This window comes from Pongo pygmaeus, chromosome 3, assembly GCF_028885625.2.
Source record: "Pongo pygmaeus isolate AG05252 chromosome 3, NHGRI_mPonPyg2-v2.0_pri, whole genome shotgun sequence".
NCBI classification, from domain to species: domain Eukaryota; kingdom Metazoa; phylum Chordata; class Mammalia; order Primates; family Hominidae; genus Pongo; species Pongo pygmaeus.
Window position 1 is genome coordinate 23,641,584 of NC_072376.2, and position 25,841 is coordinate 23,667,424.

The 25,841-nt window shown below is 35.2% G+C and overlaps 1 protein-coding gene across 1 annotated transcript in view; it reads right to left on the reverse strand.

Moving 5' to 3' along the window:
• Positions 1-486: 486 nt before the first annotated feature.
• Positions 487-25,841, reverse strand: part of DHX15 (DEAH-box helicase 15) — a 57,081-nt gene continuing 31,726 nt past the window's right edge. Inside the window, exons 6-14 of the mRNA XM_054484517.2 lie at positions 21,771-21,938; positions 15,923-16,009; positions 14,855-15,004; positions 13,821-13,929; positions 13,090-13,281; positions 10,037-10,159; positions 5,844-6,034; positions 2,618-2,787; positions 487-1,053 (exon numbers count right to left, since the gene is read on the reverse strand). Of these exons, the coding sequence (XP_054340492.2) occupies positions 936-1,053; positions 2,618-2,787; positions 5,844-6,034; positions 10,037-10,159; positions 13,090-13,281; positions 13,821-13,929; positions 14,855-15,004; positions 15,923-16,009; positions 21,771-21,938 (1,308 nt within the window). The 3' untranslated portion in view covers positions 487-935. The remainder of the gene's footprint in view (positions 1,054-2,617; positions 2,788-5,843; positions 6,035-10,036; positions 10,160-13,089; positions 13,282-13,820; positions 13,930-14,854; positions 15,005-15,922; positions 16,010-21,770; positions 21,939-25,841) is intronic.

Here is a 25,841-nt window from a genome sequence, read left to right on the forward strand (position 1 = left end):
ATACAAATTATTTCGTATACTGCATAAAACTTCCATCACTAAGAATTTTGTTAAACTGAGATCTAAAATATGCTTTCCTCTTACCTAATACTAATAAACGTTTGAGAAGCTAGAAGTATAATAAAAACATCTGACAAAAATGTAGTTAAGATAATAAATTATGAGCCTTATGAAAGGAACTCTAAGAAAGACAAGTAGAGAGCTCTCCTTTCATTATTCTGTCTTTCGGGGTCCAGTTTCAAATGATCACTACACACACTTTACCCCTTTTAGATTGATCACATCCTGATTAACCTAACAAAGCGCTAAGCCATGCTCTTAAAAATATTGCTTTAACAGCTACTTTTCCTAAGGAGTACTCCTGGTAGAAAGACACTAAATATGTAGTAATAGTATAATTATAATAATAAAAAAGCTCCACACTTGAAAAGAAAAACAGCTATACTTAGAGACTAGAACAAAGATACCAAAGGGCTTTGGCCAAAATTAGTATAAATAGACTTTATTGAAGTCAGTGCCTCTGTACTGAGACAGAAGATTGTGTCTACATAAGCACAAGTTGTAACATTTCACAACTTCTAAAAGGAATGTCAACAATTACAACGATCATGCATACCATGGTCGATAATCACATTTTAGAAGCATTTTCAACCATTTCTAAAGAAATGCTTATAACATTGTTATATATAGAACTACTTTCAATAAACTGCAAAACATTGATCGACTTTTCCAGTATGAGCTACAGTGTCAACACAAAAGGGAGGCATAAATGTTTAATTTATGAAATCAGAATGGAATATTTACTGTAAAGAAAAATTAAAAAGCTTTCAAATAAAGGCCATTATCGAACCAACGTGAAGAGCACAACTCGAACTTTTGAGTTCATTCATCTTTTAAAGCTGTCCTCTCAATAACTTCAGTTCTAAGCACTGAATTCAGTACTGTGAATATTCCTTGGATTGAAGTTTGGCAATGATGCGGTCCAACTGTCTCTTTGCTTCGCACTGTGGGAAATTGCTCATGTCATAATATTGAGGGGCAATTTTCACCAACCTGTTTAGAAAGGGGGAGAAAAATTTCCAAATTAACATTTAATTGAAGTACTGGAGTTGTTAATAGGATAGGCATTATTCATTAATATACTGATGAACCAAGGCAAATCTATGAATTCAAGTCTCAGAAAAACACAAATAACTAATCCTTACAAATAGCACTTTTAGAAATGTGTTAACTATTTTATTTAGTAAGATGTGAATTTTCTGATGTTGGACTTACCATAAACTTAATAACAAACCCCTCAGGATACATGAATGTAAAGATAACAGATAAAGTCACTGATTTCTTTACTCTGGCACACTATTAATTTGCCGCTCCAAAGATATAGTAATATGTAACAGGTTCTGTGTAGGAAACATCGTGGTATTCAAATGATTGGATCCTCTCATTTTCAATGTTTTAATAACTATAACTCTATACCCCCAAAATACACTTGACTGAAATCTTTTATAAAGTTTAGCTATACAATTTTTTTTCTCAACAAAGCGTTTAAGATAAAATGGTAATGTCCTACACAATTTAAGTGTCAAAAGTCCCAAATCCATATAAGAAAGCAGCTGCACAATATAAAGCGGTGACAGCACGTAGAATACGTGCCTTCAGTCCCACTACTCTTGGCTGACATTTCCTATCATAGGTTATAGAATAGATTCTGGCATAAATAAAACAAAAAACCATCAAGGTGAGGGTTATTTTGCTTAAAATAAAACAATCCGTTCTTACTCTACATTTTGTAGAAGCTAGTATGTTAAAACACAAAGAGCTATCATTTTTATGCCTGCACAGTTCCTAAAAACCAATATATAAATAATAAATAGTTGAGAGCTAATTGTAATGGGACAAAAAAATTGTTAAAAAAAAAAACAACAACCAGATTTCTGCAAGCAAGAAACAGTACTGACTTGAGTTAATCACAACAAGAGAATGGCGCCAAAGAAACTCTAAAAAAAAAAAAAAAAAAAAAAAAAAAATTTAAAAAACCCTTTTTTAAAAGTATTTTTGAGAGACAGGGTCTCACTGTCACCCAGGCTGGAGTACAGTGGCATGATCATAGCTCACTGCAACCTCAAACTCCTGGGGTCAAGCAATCCTCCTGCCTCAGCCTCCCCAGTAGCTGGGACTATAGACGTGCAGCACATACATGCCCAGCTAATTTTTGTACACACCTATATATATTTTAGTAGAGATGGGTTCTGGCTATATTGCACAGGCTGGTCTTGAACCCCTGGCTTCAAGTGATCCTCCCATCCTGGCCTCCCAGAGTCCTGGGATTACAGGTGTGAGCCACCATGCCCAGCCCCTAAAGAAACTTTTCATGCTATTCAAATGTAACTTCACATTTGGCTTCAAATCCTGCCCATAAATATCAACAATCCCACTGTCCACTTATCAAAGGGTGTGTGTGAAAGATTAATCACACCATCCAGTCAATTCCCTCATACCTACACACTGAAATATAAATTCTCAATGAGCGAATGCAAGGCCATGACTCTAACAACAGTCAGGTTCCATTTTGAGCAAAGTACGAACAAAAAACTGTTAGAACAAAAAGTGTACTTACCATTCTGGCTTGATATCTGTACATGTCCGGATGTAATTCTTTGTTGTTAGAACAAACTCATTATAAAGCACCCATTCAGGTTTGTGGTCAAGAACAGTAGAGGGATGCAACTGAACCACCTGGTTATCTTTCACAGTTAAGTAATGCCCTGTTCGTTCTAAATGTGCCACCTGAAACCAAAACCCAGTATATTATTAATACAATGCTTCTGACATGCTAGTTGTAAAGCTACCTACATAATTAGGAAGAGGCAGGCCTCCCTTTTACTTTTCATTCTATGGCTATACTTATTTATCACTGTCTGATAAAAGCAGAGATAAGCAAAGTGCCACCTGTGGGCCAAATCCAACTCACAGCCTCTATTTGTAAGGTCTGTGAATCCAAAATGGTTTATATATCTTTAATTAGAAAGAAAAAATATCATACAAAAAACATTCCGTGAAGCATGAGTAGCATGTAAAATTCAAACTTCAGTGTCCATAAGGAAAGTTTTATTAGAACACAGGCATGCCCATTTGTCTATACCTATTACCTTGTTAGGTAGTTTTGACAAGGACATCATGGGTCCACAGAGCCCAACATTTACTATCTGATCTTTCCTACCTTAGATCATCTAGAGCAGGCTCTTCAGCACTGGGCGCCAACTATGAGTAGACAATTACCACAACATTCATGTCTAAGGTAGAAAACTAAAGCCAGGTGCAGTAATCCCAGCACTTTGGGAGGCTGAGACAGGCGGATCACCTGAGGTCAGGAGTTCGAGACCAGCCTGGCCAACACGGTGAAATCTCATCTCTACTAAAAATACAAAAATTAGACACGCGTGGTGGCGGGTGCCTGTATCCCAGCTACTCAGGAGGCTGAGGCAGGAGAATCGCCTGAACCCAGGAGGCGGAGGTTGCAGACAGCTGAGATCAAGTCACTGCACTCCAGCCTGGGCGACAGAGTGAGAGGCTCCATCTCAAAAAAGAAAATAAAGAAATAGAATAAAAAATAAGGTAGAAAACTAAAGAGGGCAAAGAGGGAAAAGAAAAAGGTAACCTACAAGGACAGGAAAATAAAAATGAAAAAAAAAAATAAGAGCTTGCACGTGCTTCTCTCTCATTTCTTTTTTTGATAACACCTTGACTGGTGATACTCATCAAAATGGACAGTTCTCCCTTTCCAATTCTAATATCCTGTGCTTAAAGAATGAGCATGAATAATAGAAAAGAAACTCAATTTCATTCAAAATATTTACTAAACACCTATTAGGTGCCAGGTACTATAATGCATGCTGTTTCTAATAAATTTTTTGTTTGTTTTTAAAGAGATACGGTTTTGCTATGTTGCCTGGGCTGGCTTCAACGCTCCTTGCTCTCCACTCAATTTCTCTAGTAGCTAGGACTACAAGCACACTCTGTGGTGCCTAGCTGTTTGTAACAAATTTTAGTCTACACAATTAAGAAGTATAATGCTTGAATATAATTTCATCTATTTTTTTTTTTTTTTTGAGACGGAGTCTCGCTCTTTCGCCCAGGCTGGAGTGCAGTGGCGCTATCTCGGCTCACTGCAAGCTCTGCCTCTTGGGTTCACGCCATTCTCCTGCCTCAGCCTCCCGAGTAGCTGGGACTACAGGCATCCGCCACCGCGCCCGGCTAATTTTTCGTATTTTTAGTAGAGACGGGGTTTCACCATGTTAGCCAGGATGGTCTCGATCTCTTGACCTCGTGATCCGCCTGCCTCAGCCTCCAGAAGTGCTGGGATTACAGGCGTGAGCCACAGCGCCCGGCCAGTTTTTTTTTGAAATATAAAAAGCAAATTTAAGAACATGTCAACCCAGGCCTGGTGGTTCACGTCTGTAATCCCAGCACTTTGGGAGGTCGAGGTAGGAGGATCATTTGAAGCCAGTAGTTCAAGACCAGCCTGGGCAACATGGCGAGGCCCTCTCTACACACACAAAAAGGCAAAAATTAGCTGGGCATAGTGGTGCGTGCCTGTAGTCCCAGGAACTCAGGAGTCTGAGGTGGGAGGATCACCAGAGCCCAGGGAGGTAAAAGCTGCAGTGAGCCATGACTGCGCCACTGCACTCCAGCCTGGGAGTGAGACATTGCCTCCCTCATCCCATACCCCTCCCCTAAAAAAGAACAGAACATGTCAAAGAGAAGCCAGTACATATCAAATATTAAGAATACAGTTAAGAGTTTCAAGAAAGAATGCTCATACCTATTATTCACCAAACTCTAATAAGCCTATTATATAATAAGATGCCACAATAAACATTCTGTTACTTAGATTCAAATACAGACATCTCACCAATCTCCTTTGATTTTTGATTCTGAAACTGAATGTCCTCAGGCTCATATTCTAGCTACTGAGCCCATCTGGCCTTAAGGGTAAGCCACATCGTGCTTAACAGACACAGCCAAAGAGAGAATGAACAAACAGGAAAGAGATAGAAGAGAAGTGTTTTGCTTTCAATTTTATCACCACAAAATTTTCTTGCATTTTTCTCAATGTTTCTCTTATCTTATAAACACCTTAAATAAACTGTTCGCAGTATTTACTTGACAAGTTTTACTTCTGTTCTTATAGCCGTTAACACAGCACACTTAAACTAAATAAAACCTTTTAAATTATGTTTCATCTTTATTGCTACTCAACAGACATTTTTGGCTTTTGCAGTATGCAAGGGTCTTGGTCATAATTACCAATGATCACTCTGTAGAGGACTGTAAATGAAATCCATGTATTTGAATATTTGAATTTGGAGGTGCTTAGTTTTTAGATAAAGACTAAAGCCAACTGTATGTACTTTTGGATCTGCTCAATTGCTTCCTTTTAGTACTCTGTTATGACAATGTATTTCCAATTAAGACCTAGATTCAGAGAAACTTTAATGCACTGATCAATATTCACATTCCTGAAGAAATAGGTGCCTAATCACATCTGAAAGTAGCCAAAGTTTCCATTTTGTATAACAAAGGCTCTATTAATAAAATAATTCTAAGAATGATTCCTGTATAACTAGACTACCTTAGCCATTTAGTACATTAATTTGTTACTCATTAAATACTTAAAATTTCTTAGTATATTAATTCACTCAAAGAAACTGGATGTAACAACATTTAAGATAAATTTTTATGAGCATGCATAAACTCACTTTTGCTTTTGAGTGGATTCAAAGGACTGTTAATAGAAATCAGTGTCATGTGAATACTTATTCATTCCCATATTATCTACATACCTGCATAAAATACCCAGTAACCAAAGCTTTTCTTATATTAATATAATAGTCCCTGCTTGTAAAGTCAGTACTTCGACGAGGCAAATTAAATCTGTCCATAATTCGAGATAGCTGCTGGCGTACATTGTCTGCGGACATCAGGGACCTGTAGTTAATGAAGTTGTCATAACACCACTGAACCGATTCATGATCTAAAAAGGTAGAAGGTGGGGAGAAAAGAGGGCACCATGAATCATTCATACAGGAATGTTCTCTAATTAAAAAAACTGTTATAAAGAATAAGCTAAATAAACCAGAAAGGAGATGTACCCACAACATTTTCTTTAAATGAACTGTAATGTTACCAACTTTCTCAAAGATCTGTAGTGTGATTCAACATTAGAAACAGTAAAAAGGCTTTTGGATTTGGATGCCAAAACAATGATTTTGAATTAACTGTTTTTAGTGAATTATTTCACCCATTAACATCCACCTGGTTGTTTCCAAAAGATGGTCTATCAGATAAGGGAAGGCTGGAAGCATTTGGTAAAAAGTCATGGCCTGTTCATTTTCAATGAAACTACAGCTTTAGATTAAGATAACGGCAAACAATTGTTGTGTATTGTTCTTTATGCCTGAGACAGAGCACCTCAGACTTAAAGACGGCAAAGTTTTATTGCGACACACGTGCCTCTCAGCAATTTATGAGCAAGTCCTGAAACAGAAGAAAGTTTACAAGGATGCCTGAAACCTCCACTCATGTTTAATAAACAAGACCTAAGTCTAAGCACTTCAAGTAATTTTATTACATGTATTATCAAAAGGATATTTCTCCACTGATGAATCCTTGATAAGCTTCCAACTAGCCTAGTGTTGCTCACTTAAAGAGCTCAACCTGTAGCATCATGAAAGAAATTTTACAGTGACATCTTTTATGTGCCAAAGACAGTCATGGCAAAGAACTGCATTATTTATTTCAGAGGACCTTTGATAAAGAAAACTAAGAGGGTTATTGTGAAATGGGAGAGAGAAAACAAAAAATTAAAACTGTTGATCCTTCTCTTGCTACTGTGATGTATGCTTATCTTCAGCATACTCTTTTCTCTTTGATTCTAGGATTCTACCAGTTATAGTGTATAACTTTGCCTTAATGTTTTTTAGACATAACAAATATATAAGTACATTTTTATCCATTACGAAATGCATCCCCATTTCAGAAATTAAGGGTGGGTGAGGTGGAGATAGGAAATAGATTTTTGAATTAAAGAATACAATAACATATTAGAATACCTATTAATTAATCCATCTGGAATGAGAAATAAAAGTTACCCATCTGAAGCTATTGACATTTAAACCAAAGCACTGAATATCTTTGGGAGCTGAAACAGCACACCTTAGAGGTAATTTTACTTATGCTGATGCTCTGTAACAAGCTGAAAGGCAGAAAAATGCCCAGGCTGGACAATAAAAAGGCAAATTTTTGAAAAGGTTGTTGATTTGCAGACTATGGCTTGAAATGTAGCTTTTTTGTGTGGTTCTCAATTTTTAGAATTCATGTAGTACAGATGGAAAAATTGCAAATCTAAGTTATTTGTTAAGAACAAATGACTAATAACTAACACCTGATGGTTCTACTGTATTTCTAAACTTGTGAGAAATAATTGGGTAAATGGGAAAAGTAAATCTAAAACTAGGAACATTAATATAATTCTAGCTATTTATCTCTCACCAATACAGTAAAACCACCCCTAAGATCTAAAGCCAAACCATTTGTCTGACTTTGAGAGAGAAATCTCCCCTCCCCAGACAGATTAAGGTACTGCAAAATAACTTAAATTTAGTTTTGGATTTCAAAGGGTTATTTACATAAATTAAGACAACATTTTAACTGACATGACATTTTAGCTTCACTATGTAATCAACTATTGTCTCTAATGTAAAACATCTTGACCAGTATCTGAAACACGCTTTTTTCAAATATACTCAATGTTTCAATTAATAACATACAACCATTTAAAAAGCTTTCATGAAAATATTTCAAATATTTTCATATCCATATATATATGGATATATCGAAATAATAACACGTGGGGATCTGGCAAAGTTTTTTGTTTTTTTTTTTAAAGAGCTTCTCTTATTTGAAAAGGTGGCAATCAGTGATTAAAGGCTAAATCCTTACCTTTAACTAATAAGGACAGCTCTACCAAATGTCAAGTCATCACATACTGCAAACCCCTAAAAACCACCAATGACTAACCATCCCTCTGGCAGTGAGAAATCATAGTACCTCTCACTAATAATGCATTTCTTGGGCAAACAATAGACTTGAACTTTTCCACCTCTTGTTTACAGGTCACTTGTAGCCTGAGAACCATCATTCATACTTGTCCGTTTTTCTCTTTTATTAGTTGTATTTTGATGTAGAAAGTAGTACTTTGATGTATTTATCAGAAATAGATCACACATCTAGTGAGTGGATAACACCATTTTAACTTACTACATCCCCTCTGACTGTGAATCTGTTCCTTCTCAAGGCTTTAATAGGTTATGTATCTCTTGGTCACCCAACATGTTTCGCATACAAGAGGAATACAGTAGGTTTTTTGAGTAGATCTGTCTCATCAGGGGTAAGTCTTTAACACTAGGTAATACCAGTATTTGGATACAAGAAAGATTAAATAACTGTTCTAAGGTAAACCATGTGCTGGTCTTCAGCCTGTGGTTTCACAACCACATTTCCCTTAACTCTCATATCTGCCCCAAGTTTTCTGGGCCTGGGCAGAGAAGGGCTCCATTCTTTCTCTCTGCTAGTCATCAATTCTATTCAACTCATATCAGGGTTCTGGAGTAAGGAACAGATGTAAATCAAGTTAGGTACTACGTCTGGTGCACACACTGGCCCTCTAGCACTTCTGGACCCCAAGACAAATAAATTCACCATCACCCCTACGGAGATGTGCCAAAGTCAACAGGCTCCCCATTTTAAGAGTATAAATGAGATTTTTATGAGATAATAAAAATGAGTTACAAATAAAACCAGACATACAAAATTGGAATGTCAACTTTATAAATTAGGAAACCAATTTCTCATGAGAAGAAACTACAAACTCAGTGACAGAATTCCACATTTTTGGCACAGGGTGATGATGCAGGGCTATCAGTTAAAAAAAAAAAAAAAAAAGATCCAGTTGCAATTTCTGTATTTTTTTTTTCTCCTTTAAATTTATTAAGGTTTCCTCTCAATTTCTGTAAATGGTACATTCCAACAGCAGCAGCTAGCAATGACTTCATTGTTATTATGTTTCCTCATTTACAAGTCACTGGCAAATGTTTTTCAGGTCACTAAATATTCTATGATAAGATGATTTAAAGCTAGAACAATTACTTCATATGTCTACAGCATAACTCACAATTTTTCCACTGGTGGGCATTTAGGTTTAGGTAGCCAATTTTTTTTTACCACCATAAATAATTCTGGTGAAATTATTTAATCAAATCGGTGTCCATAGAATACCAAAAAATAACTTTCTAAATTATTTCTGGGTCAAAGAGTATACAGTTGCTAAAGTTCCTGGTAACATAAAATAAACTTTTCATAAAGACCACAACTAACCCCACTCCCATAGAGCTAAGGGATATTTTTCTTCAATATCTGCAAATTTTATGTGAGAAAATGGTAATGCCTTTCATTATCAATAATAATGCCAAAATAATAATGCACTTCTTGGGCTAACAGTAGAGCTGAACTTTTCCATATCATGTTTAGAGACCACTAGTAGCCTGAGAACCATCATTCATACTTGTCCATTTTTTTCTATTAGTTTTATTTTGGTGTAAAAAGTTCTTTATTAGTAAAAATGTTAGAGTAATGATTGTAGGAACAATATAAAACTATTCTTAAAAATGTAAAATGCACAGAAATAAAAGTATACAAAAACTTGTATGTTAGTGATAAATGTCATACAAGTCTGTCATTTTTATCACTGTATTTTTCAGGTTTTCTACAATTGGTGCTTTATCCCGATTATAAACATAAACAACTTGGAAAACGATTGGCAATTTCTATTTTAAATGCTCGTCAGGAGTTTTTCCAAAGTAAGTCTGGGTTTCTAATGTAAGTTGTCACGGATAATAAATCAAGTGGGACGAAGAAACATCTTATACACTGCAAGTAACATTTAGACAAGAGTGTCTCCAATCAAATTTACACTTACTTTGTTTAAAAGCATGGTAGACGTTCAGCAGTGTCAGATGATCTCCATCTATGTGGGCAAATCTCATCTTGGCCTCATCTGCGGCTTTCTTGGCCTCCGTGGGGCGAACAAAACACTGTGGGACTAAACAAGGTTGGTATGGGCCCAACACAAACGCCCATATCGATGAGTCACGCATTCACAGATAGAGGAACAAGGCCTAGCTAGGTCAGTTCACAGAGCATAGGGCAGGGCAGGATGGCCTCCAACTGCATCTTGGACTGTTTACTACCTTGATTTGGTACATCAACACCTAACCACATCTGTAAGACAAGAGGGTTTCAAAGCTACAGAGTACCTATTATTTTAACTAGATCTAAAAGTAGGCATCAAAACAGCTATTCTGAAGGCCATCAGGATACTAAAAAGCTCAACTTATTTAAAAAAAAAACCAGTGCTGATAGCTCTACCAATAACCAGAATAATGGCGTCAATTGCCTTTTAGCTAACTGTAATTTTTCAAAAGGGCATCCACTAAATCTATTGAACGGCTGTGAAAGTTAGGAAGCTATGCTTGCCCACTGCAGAGCTAACAACAACTTTGAAACCGGTCTACTGCCATGTTTCTATCAGAATTTTTTCCCTAATACTGTGGCTATTACCAACTGGTGGGTATCACTATTAGCACCGGTGAGCAGAAGCATATGTAAACATAAAAATATCAAGAACTCTTGGGTTTGGATGATAGCAGTAGTGGTGGAAGGTTAAACCGCCTTTGAATTAAGAAAATTCAAAAAGGCTGGGATATTCAGCCTAGTGTTTCAGCATTTTAACAAAAGGATTAGAAAATAAAGTCCCAAATTTAAAAAAGAAAAAAAAACAAACTTATTTGAATCAAAACCTCAATATAAAAGCAAAGTCCAATATTTCAAAAGTTGACAATTAGTCTGAAACAATCATATCAAGGGTCATCAAAATATGTAACTACAGTTATTTGTTTAGAGCCTCAATATTAATTCACATAAAACTTTAAATTGTTACAAAGCATGTACTACATTTTTGAAATACAACTTTCCTTAATTCAGTTTAGCAATTCCATAGTCATAAAAGCAGTATGAAAATAAAAATACTTAACAGCTTGGGACTCTTTCAACACATTTTAAAAGCTCTTAAAACCTTGTCAATGAAAAAATTCATAAATTATCGGTTCGGATAGAAGATAATGGGAATAATCAACAACAAGATAAAATACAGTATCATATTACTCTTTCCCATACAGTTTCCCCTTTAAAAAGATGCCAAAATAGCCAAATAGTGACAACAAAACATGATCATAATAAATATTAAAACTCTTGCTTAATTGAAGCAAGGTAATTCATAAAAGCACACAAACTTCTCACAGCTGTGAATTTTAATGTGAACTAGCCACTAGAGTTAAGTGGGAATAAATAAGTAGTGCTCTCAAAGGCCTCTAGATTTGCACTGTTAATATCAGGACCTCAAAACTTCAACAACTATTTTAATGTCAAACAAAGCATTACAAGCTCAGCAAACTATTTTTTATTCCCTGACTTCTTACTTGCCTCTTATTTCAACACTTTTCCTACAAATGGACCGTTTAAAAACTGTCCATTTACACTGCTGCACATAAATGCTCATTCTCCTGCCAAACTAAAGGTTTTTATTTGTAATAAATAAAAATAAGGTTTTTTTTTAAATTACAAATAAAACTGAGATGTAGTTGGAAGATTACAACTGCATCACAACAACAAACTTCTTAAAGAGCTAATATTCTAAACTCAAACGACGGTAATCATGTAAGTATATCTGATAAGAGAACCTAGAGAAATAAAAACTAGGCAGATAGACTAGTAAGTACACAATCCATTAGCTCTTGCCCCACACTTTTTCTAAAAACTAAAATCTTGGGAGAAGTACAACTGGGAGAATCTATAAAACAACATATAAGAAAGGCAGACAACAACCTACCACCACCTCCGCAAATTAAGCTACAATTTAATTAAAGTGACTCAATACTGCCCTGCCCATCTGCTCTGAGTCTGATCAGTCATAACTCTGCAAGAAAACATTTTAGCTACTTCTTAAATAAAAAATTCACACCATTAGAATGAATATACCATACATCTAAACTAAGCCATAATTTTATATTTAAATGTTTTTCAATTTATCCTTTAATTCCAGAGAATATTTTGAAATATTTGCAGCATTAAGTTCAATAAACCACTCAGCAATAGGGAGTCAGTTCTCTCCGATGCTAAAACTAGTAGCAGAGAATATTCTGATCATCAGTAAGAACTTATTTTCTATTTTTAGCTGTAAGAATAGCCATTCATTTGTTTCTTAACATTTCTTCTCCTTTAGGGAAAATCTAATTTCCAAGTTACTATTCATTTGTGGATTACATTTTATTGTTACTAAAAACAGCATTATTTCCTTAGCTTAATGGTCCAATTTTACAAAATTAGCAATTTTATATATTAGGTATGTTTCTTTTACCAAGTTTTTCTACCATTGTAAAAGAATACCATTATCAGATTAGATTTTAAGCCTAAAATTATACATTACTATTTCTATTTACTTGATATCAAGTTTGAAATTCATGTTTGGGTGCCATTGGAGTACATATATAGAAAAGGCTCAACTTAATGTATAGCTTTAAGTTTGTCACAGGCACATTTAATAGAGCTAAGTACTAGAGCAAAGTTCTTCCTGTACTTGCAGTAAAAAACAAAAAACAAAAAAACCACAAAGATAGCAGTGATGGACCTTTGACCAAAGAATTCAGTTACAACTGTGCTCAAACTTACTGCAATTTTTATTAGCACTCAAGAGAGCCAATGCTTTACTATCTTTTGTGCACAATGACTTACTTTACTTTTGTAAGCACTATGTCATTACGAAGCTATTTACAAGGTATTTAGGAAACAAAATTAATTCCTTAAAACCATCTATAAAATCCACTATCATACTAAAAATTAAAAAACAAAAACAAAAGTGAAGTCCACCCAAACTTTGAAGAGCTGGGCTTTTTTTTGTTCCTTTCCCTCTATTACCTGACAACATAGCAGTAATAGATAGGACCTCATTAGAACAGTTGTAGTCACAACTTGCAATAACCATTTTTGCGAGCTGTGGATCTAGAGGAAACTCTGCCATCATGGATCCCAATTCAGTCAGATCTCCATCATCATTTAAAGCAGCCAGATAATTCAAAAGTTCCAGGGCTCTCATCAGAGTTTCAGGAGCTAGTGGTAAAAGACAATCTATTAGACACAGTGCCTTAAGCAAGCAAAAATGTGACAAAGTATAAACTATTATAAGCAATCTCATTTTTCATTCTGCAGTGGACCAAACTCAAACTCAAACTGTCATCCAATTCAATTATACAGATCTAGCAAACAATGAATCATAAAAACATTACAAAATTTTCCTGTAGGCAAAACTGTCTTCTTCCGAAATATATTAAATAATTGCTAATTCATCAATGTGTTTATCAAACTGTTTTTTCCCCAAAGAAAAATTAGGAATTCTCACATTTTCATGCCCAGAGGATAATTCAATTTACCTAAACACCCCCCATAATAACTTTTGAAGAAAAAAAATAATGTGCTCATATAACTGTCACCTTTTTTAGTTTTAATGCTATCATGTAAGACAATCTTGATGCATACTGGATGGAAAAAGCAAAATGTATTTAATACATATATTAAATAGGATGCAGAAAAACACTAAGAGTCAATTTTGGTTAAAAGATCTGATAAAAATGTGTTTTGATAAGTCATACCTGGTGGATCCATAAAATCAAAATGTACCAAATCATCAATACCAAGTTTCTTCAATTGTAACACAACTGATCCTAAATTAGAACGCAAAATCTCAGGATAGGTGTTATCCTAGCAAAAAAACAAAAACATTTATTTGTTATGTTAAAAATGCCTCAGTCTCCTAGTTCCAGAAAACAAAAATCTGCTGCCTCTTGAGCTATTTGTTTTAGCATTACTTCTACACTGTCTCAGTTGAGATAAATACTTGTAGGCTAGACTAGAGAGAAACCATTTTTCTCCAACTATCTTTATAGTACTCAAAGTGTTTGCTACTGTCCATAAAATTCGCAACTGCAGAAAGAAATTCGTATAGTAGTCTTCACTCATCTGTACTTGCAATTTCCATGGTTTCAGTTAAGCATTGTCAACAGAAAAAATTTTAAAGATTCCAGAAACAATTCATCAATTTCAAATTGTGCACCATTCTTAGTAGTATGCTATATACACTATACACCCATTTGTCACTTAGCAACCATCTGTTATTAGATCAACTTTTGCAGTATCACAGTGCTTGTGCTCAAGTAACCTTTTACTTAATAATGGCCCCAAAGCACCAAGAACAGTGATGCTGGTCATTTGGATATGCCAATGAGAGGCCCTGAAGTGCTTCCTTTAAGTGAAAGGTTGAAAGTTAGTAAGGAAAGAAAAAAAGTTGAAACCTAGTAACGAAAGAAAAAAAAATCACATCTAAAGTAAAAATGTATCTTCTATCAGTGAAATTGTAACGAAAGATATTTATACATAGTACACATAAGTAGGTTCAGCATATTCCAGTTTTCAGGCGTGGGAGGGGGAGTGTCTTGGAATGTATCAGCCTCGAATAAGGGGGTGTACAACTATTTAAGTTAATTACACCATACATTTCACTCCTGGAAAAGCTAAGGAGCTTTTAATCCTAAAGGGCAAGATTAAGTAAATAAGGCAATTTTCTTCTGGTAAGATAATTCAACTTAACATTTTAAACATATCGGCAGGAAACGACAATACTCCATACCTGCATTTCTGTTTTATAAGCTTTCTCTGTGTAAAGTCTGAAGCATTTTCCAGGTCTGGTACGTCCAGCTCGACCAGCCCTTTGTTGAGCTGAAGCTTTACTAATAGCTGTCACCAAAAGGGACTCAACTCTGATTCGAGGATTGTAGACCTATTGGAATTGAAATAACACAAGAGTCTTTCTTCAGTCAAACACAAAATTGTGATGCAAAAGAAGTATCCAAAGCCCACAGTTAATTCCAAAATAAACAAAGAAATATCGATAGCCATAAATCATGCTGCTACAATAGACAACCCATCATCCTGAACCTTAAAGTTCTTTCAGACGTTCTAATTCGATCATCTGAAAGACTCTAACATGAAAAACTTCTTGTCAAACACACAGACAGCTTACATAATCCTTACTCCTCCTAATTTCAGTTCTATCAGGCTGACCTTGTTCCTTGCTTTTTATATGCTGGGCAGTCAAGGATTCTGCCCGAAAAGAAATCTTCACTTTCAAAACTCGACGGTCTGAGTACTATTACTCTGTTACTGTTTAATGAAAAAATTTCCATCAATAACAAAATGTAATCAATTTATCCAAAAGTTATCTGAAAAATAAAACATGTATTTATTGAATAGCCACTTCACCTGCATTTCACTTCATTTAGTATACAGCACTGTTAAACTAGAGGAGTAACATAGTACTGTTTTCAAATAGTGTGCCTAGTTGACAGCAGTAACTCTAATGTTGGATAAGTGACTGAACTGCAGGGATGGAAATCCTGGACTTTATTACTAAACCCATACTTTTAAATGAATATACAAGCCAAAACACCCACCGTCACTACACTGAAACAAAGAAACCAAAGCAACTCTAAAAGAAAAAAAAGCCTAGAATTACATATTAAACACTGTCTTAATTTCTGAGAGCCAGCCAAAACATAAAGGGTTCATACAGCAGAAATCTGAAAATGAAACAAAAGACGGGAAAATATTCTGAAAGGTAAATTTTAGCCATTAAATGAATGGGTAGTAAGTACTGTTAAACCAACTCTAATTTATAAAGTATCCACTAAACATGTACCTTCTGTTTTGCAAATCCAGGATCAATCACAAACACCACACCATCTATTGTCAAAGATGTCTCTGCTATGTTAGTTGACACAACTACCTGTTAAGAAATACAGTATATAAATTATATTACAGATCAAATAAAATTAACAGGACTGTTAAAGATCAGCCACTAACTTTCACTAACACAAGGAATTTCAAACCAGCAAATAAACTAGAAATATGATTTGATCTTCAATGGCCAAGGCTTTAAAAAGGTAAATTAAAATTTAAGAAACCAAAATTTTGTTTACGCCACAACAGCAACTTCTTTCTCAACAAAGCTATTACTTCAGGTTATCACTCAACCGCATTACATTTTGCTTAATCAAATTAATGGACAGCATAAAAATACTGATAAAGCAATATAACATGCCTTACAAAATGTCTGATAAAACAGCCCTTATAATTAGTATTCAAATTTCCACAAGTGTATCTTTCAATGTTTTTAGGCAATATTTACAAATGAAAACTTCGTTATTTATATCACCAAAATTCAACTCAACATTTTAAACAAAATGCCACATGGAAAAAACCTCAAGTTATAATCCAATAAGAACGGACAGATCAGCAGAATCAAATGTAAATATTTCGGTAATTGCATGGTCTCAAAGGGATGACATGTAATACGTTACTACATACAAAGCAACTGTTAAGAACTATAATTCTTTATTGACGGAAAATGTTTAAAGCATTTACATACTAATATGACAGCTTGTTTTGTATACGTGCATGTTTTACTATATATTACATGTTTCAGAAAATTAGTTAAGGACTTGGGAAATACATGTTACACATAATTTTTTTTTTAAACAATGGGAAATGGGGATTCCTCATTAGTATTTTAACTCAGGACATGATTTTCAGGAACAGGTTACTGATATTAAGTTGAAGATGTCTGTATATGCAAGCAATTGATACAGAAGATGAATCAAACAGTCTGCTTTTACTATTTCTAAGGGATGATTAGACACGGATAGAAAGTGTGAGTGGCACCAAAGACACACTGTGAAATTTAAAAAGGTTTACTTCCACAGCAAAGACAAGAAAAGCTTTACTGAAAAATAATAGCATTTAGGATAGTCCTTGAAGGTAAGGTTAAGACCTACTCATGAGAGAAGGAAACAGCACTAGCACTAAAGTTCCATCTTAAAAAAACACATGTGGGAGAAATGCCTATGGGCACATACAAAAAATGAAAAGATTTATATTTATCCCTATTTTATTTTAAAAACAGTTAATTTTATAAATCAAATAGCTTTAAAAAATCATAGGCTTTTGCTGCATTAACTATTTTACTTAATATTAACAGTTTCATTTTCTGATTTCATATTTACTAAGTAGTAGACTTCCCAAAATAATAGCAGGAAACCTCAGGGATTTAAAAACATAATAGCAATCTACCATGAGGGTATTTCAGAATAATTTACAAGTCAAAAACCAAAATGTTTCCTTTTATTTGTCAGTTGAAAAGACTGACAACTAGCAAAGGAATAACGAACCACAAGTGGTTTGATGATGTTGCTGAAATACATTCTTCAGGACATTTAGATGAATAATCAGCAACTAGAACTGAAGCAAACGACGACATACATAAGGTTAACAGGTGAAACTTGAATAAGCATAACCTGCATTTAATATTCTCCTAGAAAGTCAGTTTGTTGTAGTTAAAGAAGCGATGAATTTAGAGGTAACTGGCAGAACTAGCAATCAAACCTGAGTGGCTAAAGTAACTGTGGAAAGGTTTTAACACCCCCAAGCTTGTATTCTTTTGTAACTTGCATATTACTTAGTCTACATAACACAGGGTTGTAGGGAATAAATTATGTAAGGATGTGGAAATGCTCTATAAACTATACAGAATAGGTCAGGCATGGTGGCTCACATCTGTAATCCCAGCACTTAAAAAGGCCAAGGAGGATTATTTGAGTCCAGGAGTTTGAGACAAGCCTGGACAACATAGTAAAACCCCACCTCTACAAAACATTAAAAGAAATTAGCCAGGCATGGTGGCACATGCTTGTAGTCCCAGCTACCTAGGAGGCTAAGGTGGGAGGACTGCTTGAGTCCAGGAGGTTGAGGTTGCAGTGAGCTATGATCATGGCACAGAACTCCACCCGAGGCAACAGACTGAGACCCTATCTCAAATCTATACAGAACCAACTACGTGCCTGTAAATACAGAAGACGTCTTCTGGCTTTCTGGAATTCTGGGGTGAAAACCATAGTTCTGAAAATATTTATGAAGAAAATCACTTTTAAAAAAGTTGTTCTGGGAAAAAATACATTTCACATATTTCTTCTATAACATAATACAATGTGATAAAAATTTCTCATGTGACCAACTCTTTAGTTACTATTATAGAAAACAGTTAATTTTTCTCCACAAAATAATTTCATCCTGTGTGTATGTTTTTTGTCTGGGTGAGTGTATTAAATTCTGTAATACTTAACAAGACGCGGAAGCATGATTCTGCAAGTGTTTAAGAATCAAATGATTTATGCCAACTTGGCAAACCCTCGTCATTAGTGATATTAATAAGAGTCTATTGCCAGCCAAAAGTCAAACCCTAAAATACAAGAGTTAAATTGAGTCCTTACAAAAAAGCACAAGTTTTAGGCCTTTCTCAAGGACTAAAAATAGCTAAGGCTAAATACACACACACACAATGCAAAAGCAAACTAATAAATGACAAGATAAAAGCTTCTTTGGTACTTCAGCAGTTGAGTGAGGCAAGCCCTAACCATGTTCTAATTGTAAATGGCACACCATACAATGAGGAACCCATCAGGAGACAAAATGACCTTGAATTTGTCAAGGGATTTACATTACGACCAGTAAGAATCAATATAATTGCTACATGCTTTCTAGACTGCAACACTGCAGTAAGCGTTCAAAGAGCCTTAAAGTGTTCAAACCGCATTGACTAATATGGAACAGACCCTATGGTGAAAAGCTTGGCATCACTGTCAGGACATGCTAAGAGTAAGTCTTCCCCCCTCAATAACCTGCCTTCTAATAGAACTCACTTTTTTTCTAATAGAACCACATCCCTCCGCTCCGCCCCCAATAACTCCACTTCAAAGTAGAACGCGCAGTACTTCATTTGCCCTACCTGAATACTGTCTGGACACAACAATGCATTTAAACTAATTTGGACTTTTAGTTCCCAGGGAACTCTGTGGGGGTCTCCAACACAAGGACATCAACTTATTTGCTTATAAACATCCCAGTAGCACCACAGTAAGCTATCTTCAGATCCTGGATCATTAAGTCTTTCTTTAAAACTATAGAACCATCTCCACAAGGGCCATTTCTCTTTTTTACTGAGCAATGTATGCTCTGAACCATATTAATTAGCGAAATGTAGGATCAACTATAGAAAAGTCAGCTATTTGTATGAACAAAATTAATGAAAACTAAATATTTTAAAAATAATTATAGTTGTATTTTAATAACAACCAAATCCACAAAATAGCAATTTAAGTCTCAGTCAAAAAATGCAGAAGTTATCTACTGAAGAGTAAACTTGAATGCATGTAAAGAATTACTATAACTTTTAACTTAGTCAAATACTTGAATAAACTTCAAAAATTATCGAGGTAAAAATATCTACCCTCATATAAATATATGTTGCATTCTCAACCTTTCTTGATTGCTAAACTTGAAATCGTTCACCATTAGTGCTGTAACATGTTTAAAAGGCTGTTTGTTTTATTAGTACCACAATCAAGTTATAAAATCTATTTTTCATAAACTAATAGAGAAATAAGAAATGGCACTGCCTTATAAAAGGGACTCAAATATAAAGTTATACGGAATTACAATTTGATGGAAATTAAAATTTGTATTAAATATCATATTTGTTCAAAAACTTTCAATACTTTTATATATTTGCTTTATGCTATCTACTATCCTTAGAACAGTTTAACAAAAAAAAATCAAGTATTTTTTTCACAATTAGATGCAAACAGTAAGTTTAAAATTACATATGAACAGTAAAACTTGTATAGATCCCTCCTCTATAAGCTAGGCTTGTATGAAAACTTTAAATTTGTGCTTAACATGCTGCGCCTCAGAATGTTCTTTCTCATAATGAAAATTATGCAGCAACTGCCAAGGAAGTCTTCCTTTACTCTCCATAGGACTGTCCAGGGAAGCTACATCAGTGCTTGTCTCAACCTCTAAGATGAAATTGACTCAAGGAAAGGATAACATGATTTCCCAGCAAGAGGTCCTACAGTTTTGGCTGAAACACCATCACAGGATGGCAAAGTGGCAATATAGCCCCTAGTTTTGAATTAAAAGCTCATGATCAGTCCTCAGAGTGAGCCCATCACCAGCTGTGGCCATCATCACATATCCAGCCACTGCTGAGTCACTCTTTTCAGTAAGACAAAATTCTCCTCAGCATCCTAAGGATTTAAAACACAAAAAGCAAAACAGAAACAAAAACTTTAATTTACTTCATAGACTTACGACAGCAAGAGCTCAGATGTGTAACTGTAGTAAATATGGGCCCATATATCTCAAAGAACTCAATGAAACGAGAAGTACACAAAAGGATGCACAAACAGGATATCTTTGTTGTACACCAGTTTCACTCAATGGTAAACAAACACAACGTTTTAAAAATAAAACAAATACAGATATACAAAGTACACATGATTTCAAGACAAATGAAAACTAGGCAGGCTGAGGGCTGGGCTTGGTGGCTCATGCCTGTAGTCCTAGCACTTTGGGAGGCCCAGGAGGTGGGACTCATTGAACCCAGGAGTTTAAGACCAGCCCTGGCAACATACTGAGACCCCATGTTGTTTAAAAAATAAAATAAATAAAAAAAAATAAAGCTCTGCCTGGAGGATGCATTAACTTATTATATAAATATTTAAGACATATATGTCTGTCTCTCTCTCTCTCTCTCTATATATATATATCTATATCTATATCTGCTGATGGGGAATCAAAGATGTCTTCCCAGCCCCTCAACAAAGTATCTCAGAAATAGGGCTGAAATAATCTTGTTCCTGTCCGTGTGACAGGATCTAGATGGAGCTTCTGCATTCCAGGACCTCACATACTTATGCAGTGTGATCAGTGCTATATATTTTTTTTTTTTTTTTGAGATGGAGTCGCGCTGTCGCCCAGGCTGGAGTGCAGTGGTGTGGTCTCAGCTCACTGCAACCTCCGCCTCCAGGGTTCAAGCGATTCTCCTGCCTCTGCCTTCTGAGTAGCTGGGATTGCAGGCACGCGCTACCATGCCCGGCTAATTTTTTTGTATTTTCAATAGAGACAGGGTTTCACCATGTTGGTCAGGCTGGTCTCAAACTCCTGACCTCACGATCCATCCGCTTCAGCCTCCCAAAGTGCTGGGATTACGGGCCTGAGCCGCCACGCCCGGCCAGATCAGTGCTACTGTTATTAGGTCTGCACAGGGTCAACATTTCACACCTATAGACATTACATTTGGTGAAGCCTTAAACAAAATTATGGGCAGAAGGCCAAGGAACCAAAGAAAAAGTGCTTACTTTATACCAAGTGATTTAACAGGAGAAAAGATAGTACTTGGCCAACATCCTCTTTTCTTAACCCATCCTAACGAATCTTCCATTTGCTAAGGAGGGACTACCTAGGAGCAGTACTCATTCTTACTTTAGGGTCAAGAGATATGCAGAACCCTCCAAATGGATATTATTTTGTTGTATAAAACCTAGATCACAATCACCCATAACTTAGTCCTTTATAACTGAATAAAGTTTTTATCTCATAAATAATTCTTTCATTATTAGTGAAATATTTATGAAGAACATTTCTAATGTTACCTTTCTTCCAATTGCTCCATTCTGTTTTTTGGGAGGTGGAGGCTCAAAAATGCGTTGCTGCTGCTGAGGTGGAAGTGTAGAATACAATGGAATGATTTTAATGTCGCCAACTTCAGGGCCCAAATCATCGACTTCACGCTTTATTCTCTTACAGGCTTCATCAATTTCCTACAAAATAAAAGTGAGTCTAAAAACGAATACTGAAACATTTTAAAGTATTTATTATAATCCTAGTTCTATGCAGTCTGTTTTATGTATGCCATCTTTCACTTCATGGATACCCTATTTTCAATTTAGTAACCAAAACTAATTTAGCAAATTTCAATGGGATTTCCAAAACAATCCAAGAAACTTTCATTTTTGTATTCAAATGAATATATAACTGCCTTATTTGCATTCCACCCCCCTTTTCTTAGAGTCAGATTTCCTAATTATTTCTCAACAAACTGTACTAAAATTGAAATTTCTCACTCAGGAATATTTAAATGCACTCATGACCTTTTCAATTTTCACAATCTAAAAGAAATTGATGTGCTAGACATTTTAAATAAGCCAATTAGGCTTTAATGTCACGTATCACTAATGCAATTATATGGAAGATTTGCTTCATTGTGCCTAATGAGAACAAACACCTTTACAGTATCAACACAGATATTTAAGAACTAGGCTAACCCAAATGTCTTAGAGCAGCTACAAATTTTTTTCTCAGAAAACTACAGTCACACGTTGCTTAATGACAGGAATATGTTCTGAGAAATTTGTTAGGCGATTCTGCTGTTGTGTAAACATTCTAGTGTATTCATGAACCTAAACTGTATAGCCTTTTGCTCCTAGGCTACAAACCTGAGGAGCATGTTACTGAAGTGAATACAGTAGGCAACTGTAACACAATGGGAAGTGTTTGTTCATCTAAACAAAGAAAAGGCATGGCAAAAATATGGTATAAAAGATAAAAACCGCCAGGCACGGCACGGTGGCTCACACCTGTAATCCCAGCACTTTGGGAGGCCGACACGGGCGGATCACCTGAGGTCGGGAGTTCAAGACCAGCCTGACCAACATGGAGAAACCCCGTCTCTACCAAAAATACAAAATTAGCTGGGCGGGGTGGCACATGCCTATAATCCCAGCCACTCGGGAGGCTGAGGCGGGAGAATCGCTTGAACCCGGGAGGCAGGAGGTTGCGGTGAGCCGAGATCGCGCCATTGCACTCCAGCCTGGGCAAAAAGAGGGAAACTCCGTCTCCAAAAAAAAAAAAAAGGTAAAAATCAGTACACTCATATAGGGCATCTGCCATGAATGAAGTCTGCAGGGCTGAAAGTTGCTGTGAGTGAGTGAGTACTTAGTGAATGTGATAGCCTAGGACATTCTGTACAGAACTGTAGACTTTATAAACACTGTACATTTTGGCTACACAAAATTTATTTAAAAATGTATTTTCTTTTTTTCGATATATTTTTCTTTCTTCAATAAATTAACCTTAGCTTACAACTTTTATACTTTATAAACTTTTTAATTTTTTTAAACTCTGACTCTTTTGTAGTAACACTTAGCTTAAAACACAAACACATCGTATGGCTGTGCAAAAGTATTTTCTCTTTATATCCTTATTCTATAAGCTTCATTCTAATTTAAAATTTTTTACTTTTTCAACTTATTAAACTTTTTGGTTAAAAGACACAAACACACACTTAACCTAGGCCCCCACAGGGTCAGGATCATCAATATCACCATCTTCCACCTTAACATATTAACCCACTGGAAGGTCTTCAAAGGCCAGTAACACACATGGAGCTGTCATCTCCTGTGATAACAATGCCTTCTCCTAGAACACCTCCTGAAGGACCTGCCTAAGCCTGTTTTACAGTTAACATTTTTAAGTCGAAGGAGAACATTCTAAAATAATGATAAAACAAAACATGTAGTATAGTAAATACAAAAACCACTAACAGTGTCCTATTATCATTATCATTATGTACTGTACACAACTGTACATACTATATAGTACTTTTAAACAACTGGCAGCAAAGTAGGTTTGTTTGAACTAGCATCATCACAAAGCAATGAGTAATGTGTTGTGCTATGATGTTGCAAGGTTACGTTCAGCTCCACTATAATCTTATGGGAGCAGCACCACGGCTGAGAAGTCTGTCTTGACCAAAACATTGTTATGTGGCACATGACTATATTCTAACGCATTTGCATTCAAGAGGAGACATAATGAATATCAAGACAGAAAAAAAGAGAGAGACAGATTATGTATGACAGCTCTGGGAGAGGCAAAGGAACTTAAAAATGGAAGGCAGCACTGCGGACAAATGTATTCTAAATTTTACTGAAGTATTAATTCAATTAAACCCAGAAGTACGTAAAACGCTTATTATATACTAGGCAGCCTGTCCAATAAATGACCCAATTAGAAGCTACCCTTGTCAACAAAGTACGTGTTTTTTTCAAAGGACAATGATACTAAATGGTGAGGAAGAATTTTAGGACATTTACTTTATATTTTTTTAATGTCCAAACTGTGTTTCCATTATCAAAAAACACAACGTTCTTAAACACAGTAAACAAATAAATTACTTTTCACTTATTTCAAATACATCAGTTTTAAAGGTTATCTGTCTCAAAAATTGTAACACAGAAAACTATTAAAGATTCAATGTTACTAGATCCTCCTTTGAAATCTCAAGTTTCTAAAAGAAAATGAAAGTAGATGCTATTCATCTAAATAAAAAATATAACAAAGCGAACAAATATTTTTTGAAAACACTGCTTTCAAATGTTGTATCTAGATTAGAATGCCCCCTGCTGGCATGCAAATAAAAAATTAAGAGCTCTCCAACTTAAAAAACATTTGAACATAATATAAAACTAGGCTTCCAACATTTAAGAGTATCTGTAATTTTGTTAATTTTACCGTATATAAATGAAAAATAAATGCTCAGAAATCACAAAATATCCAGATTTCACACATTAAAAATTAAGTGCTTAAATTAGACATTTGCTTTGTGATTCTAGTATTTTAAAATGACAATTCTAACTTTACTGGAGATTAGAGTACCTAATCTGCTAAGTATGCATGGAGCTAAAACAAAATGATGACTATGTAGGATATAAAGGCATCTCCAAAATGTGGAAGAAATCCCGTAACACTTATGTTTTTAGATAAAGTTCTAAACAGTTTTAAAACTTGCAATAAAAATTTTCCCTGAGGTTTGCCAAACTTCCAAAAAGTCAACACTATCAGCTGAGAATGCCACAAAACTTATCTGCATTCATCAGAATAAAAACAGAAACAGGTAGTGGAGGAAAAGAAGTTTCACTGTCCCAACAGCAGCCATCTGCTTAGTCATTAGCAATACTGAGAATAAAGACAGACAGTTCAGGAGTTTTTGATTTGAGGAAAGATTTTTAACTCCAAAAGCAGCAACATGTTAGTAAATTAATCTGGACCTTACCAATTAACTCACTGCATGTTGAAAAAAAATTTTACTAAGCAAAATTAAAAATAAAATTATTTAATTACAATCACTCTTATCTAATTACTATCTAGGCAACACTTTAAACTGTTCTCGCTCCCTCCCAAATTAACTCACGTGACTATAGAAGCACTTTTATTTAAGTGGTCAGAATATGTTCTTAAAAACCAGTTTTAAAATTTTATGAGATTATTCAATTTCATGGAGGCTATTCAATTTATGAAGAAAGGAGTACTGATTTTGCAGTTGCATTTAACTTACCAAGTAAAAATAACAAAGGTTCACAAAAATGAGAAGGTAATATTTACTTTAGACCAGCTCTACTACTAAATAAAACAAATGAAATGTAAACAAAACATTAGGTTTTCTGCTACCTTCTCCCCAAAACTCTTCAAATTCAAGACTGGGAATCCAAAGATAATTTAAAGAAGCAATGGTATGCACAAAAACAGTTGACAACTAGAGCGGCATTTTATTTCGTGAAAGACACTCTAGCACACATCTGAAAACCCTTGGGCTTACTCCCTTCCTTTCCCCAGCTGTGGGATTCACAGAACACACCGCACAAAGTTGTCTCAGAGAAAAACCT